Source organism: Cyprinus carpio, chromosome A4, assembly GCF_018340385.1.
Source record: "Cyprinus carpio isolate SPL01 chromosome A4, ASM1834038v1, whole genome shotgun sequence".
Taxonomy (NCBI): domain Eukaryota; kingdom Metazoa; phylum Chordata; class Actinopteri; order Cypriniformes; family Cyprinidae; genus Cyprinus; species Cyprinus carpio.
Window position 1 is genome coordinate 4,258,526 of NC_056575.1, and position 21,376 is coordinate 4,279,901.

The 21,376-nt window shown below is 35.4% G+C and overlaps 1 protein-coding gene across 2 annotated transcripts; it reads left to right on the plus strand.

The window, feature by feature from the left end:
* Window positions 1-323: 323 nt before the first annotated feature.
* LOC109049808 (transcription factor EC-like) lies at window positions 324-15,526 on the plus strand. 2 transcript variants are annotated; one of them, XM_042747728.1, is made up of 8 exons: window positions 324-566; window positions 4,733-4,972; window positions 5,320-5,421; window positions 7,786-7,831; window positions 9,848-9,904; window positions 10,720-10,795; window positions 11,597-11,744; window positions 14,537-15,526. In XM_042747728.1, exons 1-8 carry the CDS (start codon window positions 510-512, stop codon window positions 14,987-14,989), a joined length of 1,179 nt encoding a protein of 392 aa, XP_042603662.1. In that variant the 5' UTR covers window positions 324-509; the 3' UTR covers window positions 14,990-15,526. The 2 variants fall into 2 exon arrangements, with proteins under 2 accessions (XP_042603662.1, XP_042603654.1); XM_042747720.1 differs by lacking the exon at window positions 324-566 and adding an exon at window positions 3,379-3,823.
* Window positions 15,527-21,376: the final 5,850 nt, after the last annotated feature.

Here is a 21,376-nt window from a genome sequence, read left to right on the forward strand (position 1 = left end):
TGTACTTGTTTGTGTATTGAACGTGTGTGCACTTCACTACTTAGGAGTGTACATGCAAGCAAGTGTGTCCACACTTGTGTCCTTTTGATTCATTTTAAGCACATTGTGTGTGCGCTAAAGAGATAACCTCTCAGGGGAATGTGCTGAGTAAGGTTGTAAAGATGGTCAGACAGGAAGCACCAAGAACAAAATGCTCAGAGTCTCTAGCACCTGAAAATCTGCCTCCGTCAGGCCTTTGGCTGACCACTAGAGCAGGAACGATCCCGTACAGAGGAAGCTGGAGAGCTGAGAAAGCTGATGTGTCATGCCTTCCTCTCCAGGCCAGTGTTTCTGCACACACAGCTCAGGAAAGCCGCACACCCGCTTAGTTATCCTTCTGCTTTCCCAGCTGGGTTGCATTCACACTGGACCGACTGATTCCAGCACTTCTTGGTTTGTGGTTTAAGGGCAAGACTGCAGGCCATTTGTGTATGTTGCTTACGTGATACCTGAAGGCCTTCTTGTGGACCATGAGCCGTTGCTGTGTGGTTAAAGTCATCTCTTTCACTGAGATCCAACTGCTGCCGGTATGTAGCTGCAAAAGAGAGAGAGAAATTGGGATGAGAGCTGCATGAGAGTTTAAGTTCAAATACTGTTTGTTTGTCTTTGAGCGTAATGTTAATGAAAACAAGTTTGGAAATGTTCTTGAAACCTGCTTATTGTGCTTTAATGAACATTTTTGTGAGTTTGTTAAACTTTAGTTACTCTGAATCTATGAAATAGTTTTTTTTTTGGAGAGATTGCTTCCTGTTGCTCAACTTGTAGAGGTTTGCAATCAAGGCCATGGACCTGATTCCCAGTTAATACACATACCATAACTAACTTTTTATTTTTTGGATAAAAGTGTTTAATGCATAAATATAATTATTTACTATATATATATATGGGCTGGTTCCTTGGTTAAATGGACAAAGATAATACAATCAAGCATATTTATGATTCTAGCAAAAATGTAAAATATTAATAAATATCTGTAATACTTTTGTAGATGGTTATCTTGTGAATGCCAAGTTTTAATAAGACTTTTAGAATAACTACAAAGAGCACACTGGTTCCAAAACAGTATTTGGACACTTAAGTTACTCTTAAACAAAATTAATATAATAAGTTTAAATAATATAATAAAAAGTGTTATATTTCAATATGATGCTAGATCTATATTTCTCAAAATTATTATTGAGAAAAATTCAATTAGAAAACATATAGCATTTAATATTTTAATAATAAATATAGAAAATTAATCTAAAAACATAAATATATAAAATACAAGAAAGCTATATTTATATAAAATTAATGATAATTGGCTTGATGGTTTGCTTTTTCAAGTGTGACTAAATTGTCCAAATATGTTTATTGCTTCTTTAACATACATCAAAATAGCAAGAAAACAGCATCAAATTATAAATTCATAATCTTAAACCTTTTTTTTAAGGAAAAGGAACAATATTAGATGTGAATGTGATTCTGCTCTTTTAGTGAATGTGTGAGTGTGTGTGTGTGCTTTACTTTCTCTTCCCCTCAGAAACTTTTGTGGTCTAACAGCATTGATGCTGAGGAGGAATATTCAGTATAGCACAACTGAGTTCTTCAGAAACAAAACAAAACAGAAAAAGAACAGCTCTGATTCACATCTGTCAGAGTAAAAATATATCCTATAAGTTTATATTGCAATGATTTAACTTCTCTTTCCAACTTACTATAATACCTGACCTTTTAGCCATGAAAAGGTTTTGTCCATGATTGGTACAGTCGGTAAAAATCATTCCCCTCCCCAGTGTTTCAAAACGCAGATTTTTCTGAAGTGAAACCAGAACTTGACTAATCCTGAAACAAAATTAAGCAACATCAACACAAGCACAATAGATTATACCTCGCCATTCAAGACACACTTACAGGTTTCTAAGCAAGATGCAAATTTTTAGTCCAAATTAAGGTAAAGAATATTTTTTTAATATATTCATTTAAAATTTATTTATGTGTCCATTTGCAACTGTGAAAAAAGTTTGTTAGTTTTTTTGTACTTCAATACTGTCAATGCGTTTTGTGCCTTATGATACTAAATACAATTACTAATTTAATATATTGCCAATATGTGCCATTCTTATCTAAATGGGCATCATATCTTTTTGTAATATATATATATATATATATATATATATATATATATATATATATATATATATATATATATATATATATATATATAAACATACACACACACTTCTTTGAATGAATACACTTTACTATTGTAGACAATATAAAAAATTATATGATAGATACAAAATAGAAAATTACCAAAAGTGGATAACAATAAGTTTATGAACTTAGAATCTAGCAAATTTCATTTATACTAGGATTGCCAGAAAGCCTACCCTGAAAACTGTATTAATGTTAATGTTAGATCAGCTCATAATCTGCATGCTGAATGTTTAGTAAATGAACCTTCCAGAGTGTCTGATGTTGGCGTCTAATGCATCTTCACACATAGAGCTTCAATTGTCTACACTGCATTTGTGATCAAAATCACTTCAACTTCAATCACATTACTGGCTGTAATTAGTTACTAGTCGTATATCCTGCGTTCACAACTGAAAGGGGAGATGTGAGTCAAGGACGTGAACCTCTAACACAACCAGCAGTGGGAAGGATAACCCTTCCCTTCCCCACTGCAGAGATGAGCCCTCAGACACACAATGGCTTCTTTCACCTTTGCCTGGGATAAGAGAGAAGTTACACTCTTAGGTCTTTTTAGAAGCCAAATCCAGTATGTGTAATGAAAAGAGCTTTGCAATGGCTGATAAACAGAGACAGACCTCCGCTGAACTGTTGAATATGCAGTCAGAAGGGCATAGAAGATCCGATTTGGTTCTTGGATTCATCCTTCAAGGGCTTAAATAACTATTTCGGTGCGTATGGGATAATATTTTCCATTTAAGATTTCCACTGAAGGGCGATACAGTCTGCAGTCCAACAAATGTTTTCTGATTCAACGAGCATGAGTAATAAATACCTCTTTTGTTAGAGCAAATAGCTGTTTTGATCCAATTAAACAACTTTTGTTCACACAATTGAGTGTTTTTTGGTCAGCGGTCAGTAAAGTTCATTTTTGGATTTTTCTGAAAATACTTCAAGCGCCATAAAAGTAACTCAACAGTTGTGCTTTTGTGAGCGTAGACAACATAATAATGACTACTAGAGGTCGCCTCCGTCACCCTGAATGAATGATTCCCTCCTATATTTAGCTTTACGATATCTTATAGACTAAAATTAGAGGAGCGACCGGGGTTCACAACAGTTAGTTTTTGAGAACAGATACAAGACAATGTTGTCTAGTGAGTCTGATCCAGAGATGGGCCCCTGGGTCATTTGAAAACCGCACAGAACAAGTAGTATTTGTCCCGGACCCCCTGAAGCAGAAGTGGCAGAAGGGGGAAGTCTGGGATTGGCCGCTTCACGCAAACAGAACTGGGCGGTCCCAGCGAATGAGCGATATAGGCGAAAGACCTCGGCCCTGTGGTGATCAAACCTGTCAGATCAGTAATCTCTCCGCTTGAGGTGATTACTACGACCTACAATAAAAAGGAAAGGCCTCTCCTTAGTACTAATTAGGTCACTGAAATCCTCCTGCTTGCTTATAAGACCGCACAGGAACAAGAGGGGACAGTCACTCGGTTTCCTCTCCACAGCTTGGGATCCTACCTTAGAGGACGTACAGGGATTGAGAATGCCACATTTAACTGACTGTAGTTTCTACAAGATGAGAGACGGAGCTCGAGTTTCCAGCGTAAGGACTTGCTATGTTCTGCTTTGACTTGAGCAAGACGAGAGCCGTCTGGTGCTTGGTTAAAGGGTAATTCACCTAGAAATTAAATGCTGTCATTATTTACTCACCTTCGTGTCATTCCAAACCTGTAGGATTTTCGTTCTTGTGCAGGACACAAAAGAAGTCATTTTGAAGATTTTCGGTTCATATAATGGAACTCAATGGGGTCCAAAAACAACATTGGTGCCCATTGACTTTCATTGCATAGACAAGAAAAGTATATCTTCTTTTGTGTTCCACAGTCCTACAGGACAACATGAGGGTGAGTAAACAATGATTTTTAAGTCAACTGTCCATCGTATTGGATTTCGTTTTTGTTTTTTTTGGTTGTGTTTTTGGCTGATTTTGGATTATACTGGTTAAAGGGATAATACAACCAAAAATGAAAATTCTGACATCATTTATGATGTCACTGTTTAACAAAAAAAAATATTTTTAAGAATGTTGGTAACCAAACAGTTGATGGTAGCCATTGCTACAGTCTATGGTTCCCATCAATTGCTTGGTTACCAAAATTCTTCAAAGTGCGGTCAGCAGCTGAAAGAAACTCATAAAGGTTTGGAACAACTTAAGGTGAGTAAATGATGTCAGAATTTTAATTTTTGGTGTTGAAGTATCCCTTTAAGTGACTTTTATGGATGTTTTAAGCAGGTAATTGGTGTGATGTGCTTAAAATGAGATGTTGGGCTTGGTATATACTTAAATAAGTGCAAAACACCGCCTTTTTTTTTTTTTTTTTTTTTTTTTGCTGGTTTTGGTTGCACAGATGCCTGATGTTGGGGAAAAAAGTGATATGAAAGACACTTAAGTGTAAAGACAATTTATAGACCTACATTAGCTAAAAATGTAATTTTTTCTCTTCTTTTTGAAGTTCAGAATCACCTGGAGAGCTCCAAGTACCACCTCCACCAGACTCAGGCCCAGCAGGTCAAGCAATACCTAACTTTGGGCAGCAAACTTGCTAGCCAGGCCCACTCGGTTGGCCATCCTCACCCGGGCCTGGGCTCGGTGCCAGTCATGCGCAACGGACACATGCCGCCCGTGAGCGACAGCAGCACGCCAGGAAGCCCCGTCACCCTGCTCACGCTGGCCAACAATCACGACAGCGAGGTGAGTACTAATACAGTACCTGTGTCACAGTCTGTGTGTGTGTTTACTCATCAATAACTTCAAACATTCAGCTCTGATCACGTAGACATCGAAAGGATGGGTCAGCTGCTCTGATAAGAGGTGCTTCATCCTCACAGTCGTCTTTCTGAGATGATGAATCATCTGTTATTGGATTAGTGGCCCAGTTTTATTCACACGTCTCTCATTTTACTTTGCATTGATACAACGACTGATGAGATGACATTGCAAATGAAACTCAAAACAAGCAAACAAACATCTCAGATTGACCAATTCAACCACTGTTGACGGAGGACAAAGAGTGCGCTATAATCACTGTTTTCTTTTAGTTTCCAATGGATGAAGTTATTGATGATCTTATTAGCCTTGAAACCGGGTTCAAAGATGGGGGTTTGGATTGTATGGAGCCAGGCATCCTAATGCAAAATAATGTAAGTATAAGCCAAGTTCATCTCTTCCCTGTGTTGAACTGTTATTAATAATGATCCGTGTATAGGAGTGTGAAAAGTACAGTGGAAATTATAATTAATTTCTGCTAATTAAAATTAGTCAAAATTTTACTAAACTAAAAGTCAAAATATCAAGGAAAAAATCATACAAAAAATATATATAAATAAAGTGCAAATTTGAGTTATTATCTCAAAGTAGAACATTGTTATATAATAAGTTACATATAATAATTACAGAATACAAATATTTTTAGAATATTTGTAGAATATTGATAACTATTAAATAATCATCAATATCAATAGTTATATTAAATACTATATTATGTCATTATGTAATTTTAATATATTAAAAAAATCATTTAAAGTGTTAGAAAAACTACAACTAAATAGCTTTTTAAAGCATCATATAAACCTTCAGTAAAGTGTTAACATGTAATAAAATGAAAATGACAAAATCAAGTACATTTAAGTACATAAAATGCACACATAATTAGATGAATAAAACATATCTGAATCCTAAATATAAGTGACATTCGTATATAATGAATTAAACACATTAAGAACACAAACATGTGCCAGACTTTGGCATGCTTGTGAAAAGGGGTTTGTCTTTGCGTGAGGTCACACCGAATCCAGCTGAGAGTCAAAGGGGAACGGACTTAAATCTCAGGCTTCAAACAGTGGAACAATACAGATTAGTCTGGTAATGATGTCGGCATGCAGAGAGGTATGTCTTAGAAGAGCTCGACTATGTTAATGAGTGATTAATCCTCCAAAACAAGAGAAAATAACTAAATGCACGTTCTACTGAGGAATTGCAATTCAGCTAGAGCCAATGAAAAGCCTTACATAAGCATGTAGGCACACAAGTGGCCCAAGTATGTGTGAGACCAGCATGAAATTGTTAAGGTCATACTGACGTCTGTAGATGGACAAAGCATCACTTGAGTCGTGATTACATCAAAACCTGAACTCACTGGAGAGGTATGTGATTCTATTGAAAACAATAAAGAGCATGATGGGAACGAATAAGGCGAGAAAGTAGAGCGAGAGAGAGAGAGAAATAGCGAGCGAGAGTTTTGTATTTGAGTAAGCAGTCAAGCATCGAATTGAGCTAATATCTTCTCTCCCAGTGGACTTGTTCAGAAATGATACCATGCTTAAACAGATCAATTCGCTCTAATTAGTCATACAGCACGACGCATCAAGCTGTTTCCCCGTGTCAACATATCTGCTAACATGATGGGAATGGATTGAAGCGATTACGACGCGAACAGTCAAGGGGCCCTGGCAATCTTTCATGTTGATAAGCGAGCTCTTCCCCCACTGAGATAATGGAGAGTGTGTACGAGCGGAGGAAACACTATAATGCCTGCCACCTCTGTCTTTCTCTAATGCTCTGACCTCCTCTTCAATCCTGTACACTTTGTTTTTTCATCCATAACAATGACAGAAATTGGCTTTCCACAGCTCTGGCTTTCGTGGGATTGGTAGTCAGGCGAGAAAAAAAAAGACATTTAAATTCTATTCAATTCAAGCTTATTATAGTTAACTAAAACTAATAATAATACTAATAATAAACTCTAACTTAATCTAAAACGTTAAAATTAAAAAGAAAAGTAAAAATAATAAACTAATTCAAAATATTAATAAAAACTATAATAGTATCTCAATGATACTAAAATAACATTCATTAATTAGCCAAAATAAAAAATTAAAATCCCTTGCTCCACGGCGCCCTCTTTTGTTTTTTTTTTGCTGATTTTCTCTGCTCATTTCAAGCTCATACTAAATCTGCACAAAAATAGTGGAAACAGTTTTTTACTTAGACATTGCTAGTAAATGTCACAAATATAAAAGATACAGCATTGAGTTAGACGCAAAATTTTAAAGTAGAAAAACTGAAAGACCATTATTTACAACTTTGAATAATATTTAATTACAGTGTGCACATATAACCTCTGCATATATCCAGAATTTAAACACCCTTCATTCATAACATCCTACACATCCTTGTTTTATATTTTACATTTGTTAATGCTTTCATTTGGAAAAATAAAGCACTTCCAGCTGAATTCAACACAGTTTATTCCTCAAAATCAGTGTAAAATAATCATCAAAATCAAGAGACTCTAACTAAGCCTGTTTAACAGATAGTGTTTGATGTTTTAGGTTTTTACTCTTAATACAGAAAGTTTTTGTTAAAAATCATGCATGTAACATAAAACACCCAAAATATTACATGTGGTGCAATAAAAGATTATTTACACGCAGAAGAACTACACATGGTGAACATTTAATACCTGTGTGTAAATCTAGACTTACTTTCTCTCTCTTTCCTCTGAAGTTTCCCTGAACAACATCATGCAGGAGGTGTACGGCGTTGACCAAGGTATGACTGCCCTTTACGGTGGACTGACACCCTCATTGCCCACAAAGCTCTCTGTTAAAATGGAAGTCACAGGTACGGAGCACAGAAGGGCACAGACGCCTGTCCGAGCCGGACCTGTGCTGTTAACAAAGGCATTTCAGAAAGAAAGATGCAGTTTAGTTACACATTGAAGAGAAATCATTTAAGGGCATCTAAACCACAAAGAGATGACTGCAGCTTTGAGACAATTAATTTTCTGTTGCTCATCTTGAGACAGCTTTGACGAGGTCATAAGATTAAGTACACATTAAAAAAAAAAAAAAAAAATAAATAAAGTATTTCTTGAATTTTAAACTTATCACCATGTCTCTGTTAGCTCTATATTTTACATATTTTTATTATCATTTGTATATATTATAGAATATGTACTTAAAAAACTATTTAAATTGCAGACTTACAGTCCTATAGTACACCATAATCTATTTACAATGAAATTGTTGGGAAAAAACAAAACAATTATAACTAGAATATTTGCAAAATATCAATAATTAAAAATGAATGATCAATAATATCAATAATATATTATATAATTATGTATTTGTAAAATATTTATAAAAGTATTATAAAAACGATATTGTATTGTATTATTGTATAACTGTATTATAAAAATGATAAATAGCATTTTAGCACTTATTTTACCAGATGAATCAGCTGTCTCAAAACTGTAGTGCATATTTACATTTACGTTTATGCATTTGGAATACTTAATTTTTTTTATATATTATTATTTTTCAATAATATGTTATAATATTATGATAAATGTTTTCATAATAAATATAAAAAATATAGCACTACTACTAAAACTAAATATGTTTCTTGGTTACACTTTAGTCATGGTATAATTTGATGAAAAATAATTTAAGTCAATATGAAAATATGATTAAAAATATGCTGAATCCAATACATTAAAATGCATACACGTAAATGTAATTTACACAAATATAATGGCTTTTAAAGGTTTATGTAGGCAAGACTATTAAAAATGAAGCAACATTATATGGTCTTCCATTCTGGAAATTCAGGAACAAAACATAAATAAATATATAAATAAAATTCAAGGGCATACTGTAAATAGATCTAGCAAAGCAAACCCAGATGGGCTCATTCCATATGTTTTATCCCATAAGGCCCGGGCTTTGAAAGCCAAACACAGCCCTGTATGTTTCATGTTACTGTCCAGCTGTCTTATTTTAAGAGTCAGCACGCTCCGCGTTTAGCTCACCATTGTGTTGCTCTCATTCTTCATTATCAATGCTTCAATGAGCGGAATATGGTAGCATGTATTCTTAGCATGATAGACACGGCACAATGCCTCCTTTGAGGGCGCCTTTTTTTCTTATGAATGTCATGCATCAAGTAAAGCTAATTGATTCAGGAAATAGAAAGGATGCCTGAAGAACTCTTCACTCCGGCACGAAAATAAGTGCATTACTGTCTTTTTCACATAAGCGTGCTGCACGGCGCTCTTGTTTGGTTACGCACGGCTCAAATGACCTTATTAAATCAGCAGAAATGAATTGAGAAATCCAATCACTGCTCCCAGTTATATAATTTGGAAGAATGTGAATGTGAATATGAATGCAGAAGCATTTTGCCTCCCTCCTCCTCACCCGCTCCGGGATGTCAGCAGATTGGTTAATGGTAAGGTCAGGAAGGATTAAAAGAAGATACACAGCTTTTCTACATTAAGACAGAGATCTGGTGTTGACGAGCCTGGGGTGAATGAAAACTGCTTATTCACACACAGAAAGAGGGCTTGTATTGATTGCTTGGTTGCATGTGATGGGTTAACAGAGGTTAGTGTTGTTTTGTGAGTGTTAGGCAGGGGTCAGGAATCTTGTGGAAGTTGCTAAAATTATTAATCTGGCAGCTTTCTAAAGACACATTTTGTGTCAGCATGCTGTTCACATTACCTTTGGATATACAGTACATTTATTAGTTTCTGCAATAACATTCCCATCTTTTCTTCTCTTACAGAACACGACACCAGAGTCCTGGCCAAAGAAAGACAGAAAAAAAACAACCACAATCTAAGTAAGGGGTCTTTACATTTAAAAAAGTGATAATTTTTTGTTTGGAGGTACTTAAAAATAGTTAAAGAGATAGTTCACTCAAAAATTAAAATGGTCATTTACTCACCCTCATGTCATTCCAAACCTGTATGAATTTCTATCTTTTGTTGAACATAAAATAAGATATTATGAAAAATGTTGGTAACCAAGAGTTGATGGTAGCCATTGACTTCTATAGTACTTTTTCCATACCATAGAAGTCAATGGCTACCATCAGCTGTTCGGTTAATGGCATTCTTTAAAATATCTTCTTTTTAGTTAATGATGATAGAATTTTCATTTTCGGAGTTTCGAATTTTCCCTTTAAGTACAAGGTTGATACTTTTCCAAAATTCCAAGAAGCTGTTGCTAACAAAAATGAACAAATACTGTCTATTTTGATGATTTTATTATATTTTTTGTGGTGTGCTTTAATGGGGCTCAAAATGACTCCAAAATGAAGCAAAGTTGCACATTTCTGAAAAATGCTTGGTTGCTTTGTGACACAATAAATATTCAATAGCATTTGCCAAATGGATCCTAACTATGTCAGAGAACATATTCTTTAATATTCTGAGGAGAATAAGGTTAACGTTATTTTATTTTTTATTTATTTTTAAAGACCGTTAAGTCATTCTCAACAAAATATGAGGGTTATATATTTAATTTATTTATTTATATTTAAGAATACACCATTCATACTTTAATTTAATAAAGCATGCATTTTTTACTAGTCATTTATATTTCAAATTAATATTAGGTTTGTGGTGTATGACATACTTTGTTCTCAATTGGCAGTTGAAAGACGACGGCGATACAACATCAACTACAGGATCAAGGAACTCGGAACGCTGATACCAAAGTCAAATGACCCGTAAGTCAAAATCTTCTGGATTCACGCAATAACAGTTGAGCTGAACTCTAAAAGTCTGAGGAAAGAACAAAAAAAAAAAAAAAAAAAAAAAAAGCAAACCAATCACTTCAGAAATAGACTCATGAATACAGGGCAAAATGACATTGAAGTCGAGAAAATGACAGCACAGTGCTCATTTCTCAAAGAAATACTTACAGAGCGAACAGACCCCCATCTGAATGATGAAAATGAGGTTCAAGGCAAAGTATAGACCATTTGAACTAAAGTTTAAGCACAACTGATCCCAGAGATGAAGTACAGTGCAGACAGGGAGTCCATTGCCCCGGCTTAATTGAACTTTTTATCGAATTTAAATGGAAGGCTAGTGCTGTCACCTTGCCATTAACACAAGATAAAGGAGATTATTAGCTGCGATCAGGCCAACATCTTATTCCAAAGAAAGAGACAATTTCACGACACTTTCCTCCTTTTAAAAAGTAATGGTATCAGGAATGACTGCACTTTACTTCGGCTTCCCAACTCCACATTTTTTCTACCTCTTCTTACACCTATTTTTGCTCAGGGATTAATTTTACCGTACAAGGAGCCATAGAATGGTCTTTCTGCAGACGTGCTTAACTATTCCATTAAAATTCCCATTCAAAGGCAAGGTAATGTCCGAGAATGAATAATTGGCCATGTAAATCACAATTTCTTAGTCCTGGAAAAAAAGGAGACCCTTGTGAGGCTTTTCTCTGTGTATGAAAGTTCTGCTGATGCAAAGGCGGTGTTGAAAGGTTATCTTTAACGTTTCTTCGGCAGTGATATGCGCTGGAACAAAGGGACGATCCTCAAGGCCTCGGTGGAATACATTAAGTGGCTGCAGAAAGAGCAGCGGCACGCCCGTGATCTCGAGAGCCGACAGAAGAAACTAGAACAGGCCAACAGAAGACTCCTGCTACGAATCCAGGTAAAGAGACAAAAAGAACAAGAGAATGAGGGGAATATTGCGAATGAGATGTAGACATGAGAGATGGCAGGAAAAAGATGGCTGTAGGAGTGAGTGACAAGGAAGAACACTAAAGAGAGGAATGAAGTGCTGAAAAAAGACTAGCTTACATTTAAAAAAAAAAGTGGAAAAACTACATTGAAGCTATTTAAGACTATAATATCTTTATAAACTATCAGATGAAAATTGAATTCTACAAATGGAGCATTTATCTGAGTCAAAAACAGTGACAGAAATAGCAGCATTTAACAAAATATTTTCCTGCAAAAAAAGAAAAAGGGCAAAAATGAATTGGCAAGTTGTTTATTTAATCAGTGAATCCTTTAATTTTCGTCAACTAAAATTTGTTTCCATTTTAATTAGAGTAAAATTGAGTAAAATGAATAAATATGAAGAAGAAATGTTGGCCAATTTAAGAATATTTTTTACCAAAAAAAAAAACTTGTAATGGTTGCAGCTTAAAGGGATACTCCAACCCAAAATGAAAATTTTGTCATTAATCACTTACCCCCATGTCGTTCCAAACCCGTAAAAGCTTAGTTCGTCTTCAGAACACAATTTAAGATATTTTGGATGAAAACCGGGAGGCTTGTGACTGTCCAACAGACTGCCAAGTAAGTCTGCCATCAGTGGTTCAACTGTAACTTTATGAAGCAACGAGAATACTTTTTGTAAGCAAAGAAAACAAAAATAACGACTTTATTCAACAATTCCTCTGTGTCTCTCCATATCACTGTATGCTGCGTATGCTCTTTTGTACCAGCCGCGCCACAAGGATGCGCTGTTATACATGTATTTAGCTTTGATTTGAAAGAAAACAGTGCATCCTTGTGGGACAGTCACAAGCCTCCCGGTTTTCATCCATAATATCTTAAATCGTGTTCCGAAGACAAACAAAGCTTTTACAGGTTTGGAACGGCATGGGGGTAAGTGAATAATGACAAAATTTCAGATATTATAAATGTATAAAATATGTAAAATACTTGGTTTTCGTTTTATTTTTAAATATATGTTATTTTCAGCAACTAAAATTAGATGCCATTTTAGTCCAGGTAAAACTGACTAAAATGAATCAATTAAAAAATGAATTGGTGAGTTGTTTATTTGATCAGTGAATCATTTAATCACACATATAATGTAAACAAAGGGATTCTCTATAATGAATTGGGCTTCCCACCATTAAATAAGAGCATTTAGGAGGCCATGTTAAATTATTGTCTAAACTTGCTCTACGAAATGTTTGGACATGGTAAAATGTAGTGAAAATACAGCGATATAGTGTGAGGTTTTCATACTCAGCCAAATGACTGCCACTCTATTGACAAACATAGTTTAGTTAGTAGTATCAATACAATAGCAGCTCAAACCAGGCCTCAAATATACTATATAACTGTAACTAGTGGTTTTAACTGGTGGCTTGATCACCATCTAGCTTAGCTTCAAAACAAAGGTACAAAAACAGATCCCCTGAGTGGCCTGGACTGCTCCTACTGATGTTTGTAACCGCCTTTCCGCCCTGCTTTGAAACATGGTGAGCTGAGGTAATTACCTGATTAATAAATAGCAGCTACAGACTTGTCAGAAGCGGAATGGGCCTGGAATTAGATTATGAGAGCTAATAACTTTGAAGAGCTGGGCTCCTCGTCTGAATTTATGCATTACATTTTCACGGTATTGACATATTCGCAGACTGCACGCGAGTCTTTTTCACACATGTGAAGACATCGCAATTAGCCCTCAAAGTAATTACCCTGAGGCTCCCTTTCCAAAAGCTAATGCTAATAATGCCTCAATTGAGTGTCTGAAGATACCCACATTAAGAGGCAATGCAATAGCTCATTTAAACTGTCTCTGCTACAGATAATGTATGGGAGTAATGAAAAGAGGAAAATATGAGGCCATAGCTGTTAGTGTAGACACTTGCAAAAGTGTCTAAATGTTAAATGTTATTTTCGTCAACTAATATTAGTTGCATTTAAATCAGAGTAAAAAGCACAAAAATGAATAAATGTTGGCCAATTTAAGAATATTTTTACTAAAACAATATGATGGTTCATCTTAAGGCCAAAATGTCAGATATTTCTAAATGTATAAACTACGTAAAATATTTGGATTAATTTGGCTTTTTTAATATGTAAATGTTATTTTCATAAACTAATATTAGATGGCTTTAGATGGCTAATATTAGATGGCTCTACACTTTAAATAAGTGTAAAATACACTTAGATTAATAAATGTAGGGCAATGTAACAATATTTTTCGAAAAAATGGTTGCAGCTTAAGCCCAAAAGGTCAGATATTATAAATGTATAAAATATATTTTTATTTTATTTTTAAAGATGTAAATGTTATTTTCAGCAGCTAAAATCAGATGCCAAGTAAAAGTAACTGACTACAATGAATAAATATGATGTTGAAATGTTGACCATTTAAGAATACTTTTGCCAAAAACCTTCACAATGGTGGCAGCTTAAGCCCAAAGGTCTGGGTAAGTTAATAATTGTGCGTCATGCACTGTTTAGCTGCCCTGTTTTAATGGGAAGCCCTGCGGGGTGGACGTTACCTTTAGAATATAGCATTGTGATGCATGAGTTTTTGAAGTTGAATGCATCCCTTCATGTGTTTATGGCACATAAACTCCCTATTGGGGCTGATGAAGGCCTAGAGCAAAAGAGACCAAATTAGAGTGTTCTCTATTATTTTATGGCCAGTTCATCTTTAACCCACCTGCCTGTGTGTGTTATCATTGGCAGGAATTGGAAATCCAGGCTCGAGCTCATGGTTTGCCCAGTATGGCTGCTTCTATGGGAGCTGTTGAACTTTCATCACACCTCCTAAAGCAACAACAGCAGCACCAGCTGGTCACACCGGCACCTCCGAGCACACAGGTCCCGCCACAGCCGGGCCAGCCACTCGTCTGCCCTCAGGAGGACATGAGCAACCCAGAATACACCCAGCGGGCACCCTTACCGGCAGCCATGGTTGAACAGACCGACGGCTCCAACACCTACTCCGATCCTCTCTCCCACTTCACTGACTTCTTCTGCAGCACCTTGAAAGAAGAGCACCGGCTGGACGAGATCTTGATGGACGACCCTCTCTCGCCCTTTGGGACCGACCCACTCCTCTCTGCCGGATCGCCCGCGGCATCCAAAGAGAGCAGCCGCAGGAGCAGCTTCAGCTCAGAGGAAGCAGACGAGCTCTGACCGTCCGGACGCTGACCTGTAACACTGTGTAACTGACCTCCCATTTCCATTGGATTACAAAGATCTTACTCCAATGTTGAGTCAGACACATCAAAAAAGGGAGACTGACTCATTGATCTACTGACATTAACCTACTGTGTGAATAATGGACTGTCTATACAGCAATAACACTGGTTACGTATGATCACTGGATCACCAAATGTATATTTCTGAAACTTAATGGCATTGTTGAGACGGACCAGTTTAGAGAGAGATCTTTTTGTGCCTTATCCAAAGCAGGCTAACTTGATTACCACTGAGACCAGAAGCAATGCAGACGTTATTATGCTATAAGCAAAAAAAAAAAAAAAAAAAAAAAAAAACCCTAACGCATCTTTCTATATTTCATACATAATGTATTTTTCCAGAAACAGGCTGTTCATGTATTTATGTTTTAATCCATGTATTCTTAAACATTTCTTAATCTAACTTGTTACTTTTTATATATAACTCTAGGGGTGTGGGAAAACACAATAAACCCCTTTTTGATAAACTGAACACATTGTCTCATATTTCATTCATATCCAAAGTTTCAGTCGAGGTCCTAACTGTATAAAGCCTACCATATTATATTTGATATGCAAATCTCTAAAAGCCTCAAAATGATCAAAATAATCAACTTTGCTAAAAAAAATAAAAAATAAAAAAAATAATCATACTACATGCCTTTTGTCATCTGATTGATAGTTTATACTTTTTTAGCAAATAAAAGGCCTTAATATAATTCTAAAAAAGATATTTATGAAGTAAGCGCAACTTTTATATTGTTAGTAATATTTCAAGATGAACACTTACTGAACTGAAGCAACTCAGGTTTACTTGATTATCCATAAATCATCTTTAGAAAAATCATGTTAAAGTTTCAGAATTAAGTATGATGGCTGTTGAGGATTAATCATCATCATATTGCACTGCATTATATGTTTTGCCCCCACAATAAAAACCACAGAGCTTTGATCATACAACTAAGCATTTAAATATCATCTTAATAAGACATTTTTATGCAAATTTCACCAAATTGCACATTTTACTCAGTTTGGGCTATTGAATAATATTTAAGTTGTATTCCTTCTTGAGTATGAGCTCCATATCATACTATATGAGCCATTATTATATTCCGGATTAAAATTCCTTGAAATGAAAAATAATTTTGTTTACTCACCCAAAGTAATTCCAAACCCCTAAGAATTTCTTTCCTCTGAAACACACACACTCACACAAAGAGACATTTTAAAGAATGTTGGTAAGTAAACTCTTATGCTGACCAAAAAAACAAACACACAGACATTTATTTCTTACATTAAGAACTTTTTTTAAGAACAGATTGTGGACCCCTAATGAGTGATGATGATAGCCGGGCCTGTCTGAATTACCGTCCCACTGGGAGCCTCAGAGTTTGAGTGACGTGTTGATTGACCGCTGATGAGGATGACTCTCAAACAACCCCTAATTATACGCCAACAGTCTTCTGAGCAACTACCACCACAAAACCCATCCACAGCAGAAGTTTACCAAAGAACAGTTATGATCAAAATCACACGAGACTCTGAATCCCAAACGAGCTGAGTTCTACTGCATATACAAACACTAACGATCATAAATAGTTAGCAACAACATGTAACACAGCAGCTCTGAGTCTCTTATGAGTCAAGTTGATTTAAAGTTTTATTTTGGACTTGCCCAGAATAGGCAGCCTTCTAAAGAAACATTTCATTAGCAGATATTATTTAACCAGAATCGAAAATGAAATAACACATTAATAATACAACAAACACTAGCATGCTGAAAAAACATGTCAATGCATTTCGGCAGATAGCCCGTGTTCATCAAAGCCAGGCTAAATGAATGTTTGAGAATGTTATTAGCTTATATGTTTCTCTGTAATGAAATCGAAAAAGCTTCGACTTGCATCTCTGACGCAGACGGAAAATAAAATTGAACTGCCATATAATTATCAAGCTCTGATACTCCAACTACAAAGTGCTCAGTGATGTTTACGCTTAATTGGCCAGAGCAATTACCTAAAGTAAATATGGATTTTCATTAAATTACAAACATGGAAATCATTTTCATAAGCACAATTTCCTATTTTCTTTTTCTCTGCCACTTCCAAACCATTTTCCCTCTGGAAATATAGTCCTTTGATTTATTTCAATATGGATAAAGAATTGAAAAAGGAACAAATATTATGTTCAATGCAAAAAAGCAATCATACTATATGCTAGAGCGTTCCGCAAGATTAGAAATCTACAATTTTTGTAGTCATATGAGAAGGTATACTGAAAAATATTTAGTGCAGGATTTACTTTGAAACAATTTTCACTCAGAAATTGTTAGTAAATTTATCAAATAATTACAAAGAAACCACAAGTAACACTGAATTACACATGAAATAGTATTTTTTACATTTTCTGAAGACAATCTGTGTGAAACATGCAAAATTCACCTCTGGTGAGACTCATGGGCTACAATGTTTTTTTTCTTCTTTTTTTTGTATCGCTACATTGTTTCAAACTGGTCCAGATCAAAAGAGTCCACCTTCAGTTCTCTGATATTCAGGTCTCTAGTTACAACTCTATGGGATTTTTTTTCACTGGTTAAATGGTCTTAGTTACACACTACAAAAATTTAAATCATTAAATAATTAGGGTTGGGGGTTTGTTCAAATCTCACCACTAATAATTCAGAGATATTGTTTTTGTTTTAAATACATGCAAAAAGACTCAATACTATAACATAAACAAACCCTAACATCATACATATTAAAAATGCATATTATTACACACAGCAATGTTTTATGCAGCAGAAAATATACTAGATTAAATCCTCTATTTTCAGTCTTCAGCCATTGGTCAATCTATTTGAATTTCTTAGGAAAACTGCAACTGACATGGGACATCAATGTAGAATCCCAGAAAAGTTGTTCCTGTACCTGATCTGAGCTGAATTTGTTGCCGCTGTCCTGTCTGTCACCAGCAGATGGTGGTAATACACTGGGATGCTCGTGTGCCACAGGAGGACAATATGAAAAAACACCCTCAGTCAGCTTTTGGTGTCTATGAATCTTGGAAACAAAAGAAAAAATGAAGATACTTGAGGGGATATATTTATATATATCAGTCAAAGGCAGTCAAAAGGCAATTCATATATATATATATATATAAATGTTACTTCAAATAAAACAAACATTAACTGAAAAAAAGATTTTTATATCAACTAGTTTCCAAGACATTTCTCATTATCATTGAGTTTCATCAACTTGTACTAAAATAACTAAAACTGAAATAAAAATGAATAAAAATAACATAGAAAATACAAAAATAACAACAAATTCAAAACATTAAGAAAAAACTATAACTGTTTCTTTACTGAAATAACACTGATTGTAAAAAAATTTAAGTGAATAACAATGTAAATTTATAAAGTAACTAAATCTGCTGAGATGCAACTTAAAATAACTTTTAACATTTAAATGAACAATTTACAAAAACATTGACAGGCCATGTGTTATACTTGTCGGGCATGTCTTAGAAAAATATCACACTTTTACATGTAAAGGCAATTCATTAGAATAGAATCTTCAAATATTATTTGAATCAAACAATTAATAAGAACAAAGTGTGATGTAAGCAGGACTTTAAGGCTGGTACTGATATGAGGTGATCGTAACGTCCCCAGGTGAACCCCACTGACCAGACGCTGCCACATCACTACACAGCCTTCCCATAATCCTCTGGGGCCGAGCCTCCATTTTGTGTTTATAGGACCACACCCAGCAGTACTTCACAAACTCCCACATCACTGGCCAGAGCGCGCCGAATTAACGACGACGCACAAAGAGATGAAAAGCCTCCAGCTGGGGCAGTGCTATAAAACCCCTGAATGTGATTTCCAGAGATCGAATGAATTGAACCAGATGCCAAAACATAACTTCAAACAAATTGACTTCCAATTATGTAGACGCACACTTCCAGATGTGCCGCAGATGCAGACGGGGAGAGCAAAGGTATCTCAGGCTTTATTCCACAATAAAGATGGGGTACGGTGGAGTGTGTTTTAAATCACTGGGATCAGGGCAGGATGTTGAGACGGCCGGTGCGGATGTGGAGACGAGAGTGTGTCATTAGGACAAAAGTGAACTGACAGAGTTCCAGACAGCCATTAATGGACAAGATCACTTACAGAGAGAGAGAGAGAGAGAGAGAGGTGCTGGAGAACAGTCATCTAGCAAAGACATTTCTTTAATGCTAATTTCCCTCCTGCCAAACCTACATCCTGGAAAAGAAATCACGGGGAATCAGAGGAAAACTCTAATGCATATACATGACTATGTATTAATTCACAGGTTTACTTATATTTACTGGCACATGTGTGACGTAAATGCACTGAAACTCTAATGTACACGTTCCTTTCGCAAATATACCATGATGAATCTGTTCTGAAACCACCATAAAAAGCAAAATTCAACCTATACATGGTTATCTGGAAAGCAGAACCAAACCAACTATAAAATTTAAACATTATATGTATATACACACTTATGTGTAGATATGTGTTTTATACAATGTATGCATCTGTATAGTGAAAAAGGGAATATATAGATAGATATAAAGAGAGAGAGATTGTATGTCATTGTAATTATCATCATAATATATACTAATTACTGTTTAATAATGATTTATACACACACTTTATATATAAAAAGTTGTATGTAAAATAAATTAACAAATAAACATGATTAAAATGATTAAATTGAAAAAAAAAAAGAAAAAAATTGACATTTTCAGTTAAAATCCTTGTTAGAATCATAATCACACTAATATTTTTTTTAAAAGTTGTATGTAAAAACATTAGAACATTAACAAACACGATTAACACTTTTACTTTGTTATAATCACTGTCAGTCTTAATCATATTAATCATTATTTAAAAAGTTGTATGCATTATATTAACAAACAATAATGTATTTTTTTTTTTTATATTATTATGATTAAATAAATAATGGTATAAAATTAGATAACTTTGTGTATGTGTGTGTCCTAAATATTAAATGCTAAAATTAAATGAAAGGATAGTATAAAATTAGTTAAGTGGCATTGTGATAAAAAAGTGATTAACTTAATATAAATTTGTAGAAATGTATAGTAACTTATACTCACAAAATCTGATGTGATAGCAGAAATTGTTTATAATCTTTTGATGATGTTGCCAGCAAATTTCGGGATTTGCACAGTTCGGCTAAGACACTGACAAAAGGTCAGATATCAGCGTTACCAGTTATAGTGGTCACTGGTAAACAGTTGAAAAAATATGACTATTAATGTGCATCTTGTTTAATAGAACTTCAAAATAACCCACATCTGATACTGACTGATATCTGTCCCAGTGCTGTCAGATATCGAGTGGTCCTGTGGGAGCCCTGTATATTTTCTTTATGCTTAATATCTATAATTGATCAGTGCAAAGTGCAAAGCATTCATTCCATTATAAGCTGTAATAGTATGTTTGGGGAGGCCGAGCTGGGAATTCTGAAAGGGTCCACAGGGTCTCTTTAATTCAAGAGCCTGTGCTGGACTATGCTAATCCACCAGCGGCCCATCAGTCTCTCATCATGACCTCTGATAGTCTGAGAGACCTTGGCAGGGCACCTGTGATTGATTTGTAATTCAAAATGAGAGGCAAGTGCCGCATAACCGAAGTCCTCTCCTTCCTAAACACTGCAGGGAAACCAAGAAAATAACATAAGCTGGAGTGAGATATTAATCCTAGACACACTGCTGTATGAGGTGATGGAGAGAGAGAGAGAGAGTGAGTGTGTGTGAGTGTGTGTGTTCATACAGTGGTATTGGGTTTCAGAGGCTCATTATCACACCGGGATAATTGGGGCTGTGTGGGTCGGCCCGTTTGACCAGGACTTTGTGCATTATTCATCTCCAGGCTTGCAGCGGGCCGTCGCCACGCCCTTTAGAGAGAGACTTATTTATTATTAATGGATAATTGTTTATTAAATGCAGAGGCTTGACCCTATTATGCCTATTACAGCCTGAGCAGTATACACTCGGCGTTTGACCTACTCGAAAGATGTGAAAGAGGGCCTACAGCTGCGGGACAGAAGAGGGGTATGAGATGACATGCTGATGAAGAGGATGATAGGGAATGAGGAAGAAAGCAGACTAACAGGTGCAGGGTCAAGAGGGAGTCAGGGTTAAATATTTATAACTGAGTCAATGCTGCTTTCGAGGGTCATGTGCTTAACTTCGAAAGGCAGCCAGGTTGGGATATCAGTTAATCAGATAGCCGATATCAGCCTAAACAGGAAAAAAGTGTCTATTCATATCTTAACATTTT

What these genes read in the sequence shown, in the direction of transcription:
- LOC109049808 (XM_042747720.1), top strand. Translation starts at nt 3,764, where the DNA reads ATGCCACATTTAACTGACTGTAGTTTCTACAAGATGAGAGACGGAGCT. An exon ending in CCAACAATCACGACAGCGAG is followed by an intron (nt 4,973 to 5,319) that starts GTGAGTACTAAT and finishes GTTTTCTTTTAG; the next exon opens with TTTCCAATGGATGAAGTTAT. An exon ending in ATACCAAAGTCAAATGACCC is followed by an intron (nt 10,796 to 11,596) that starts GTAAGTCAAAAT and finishes TTTCTTCGGCAG; the next exon opens with TGATATGCGCTGGAACAAAG.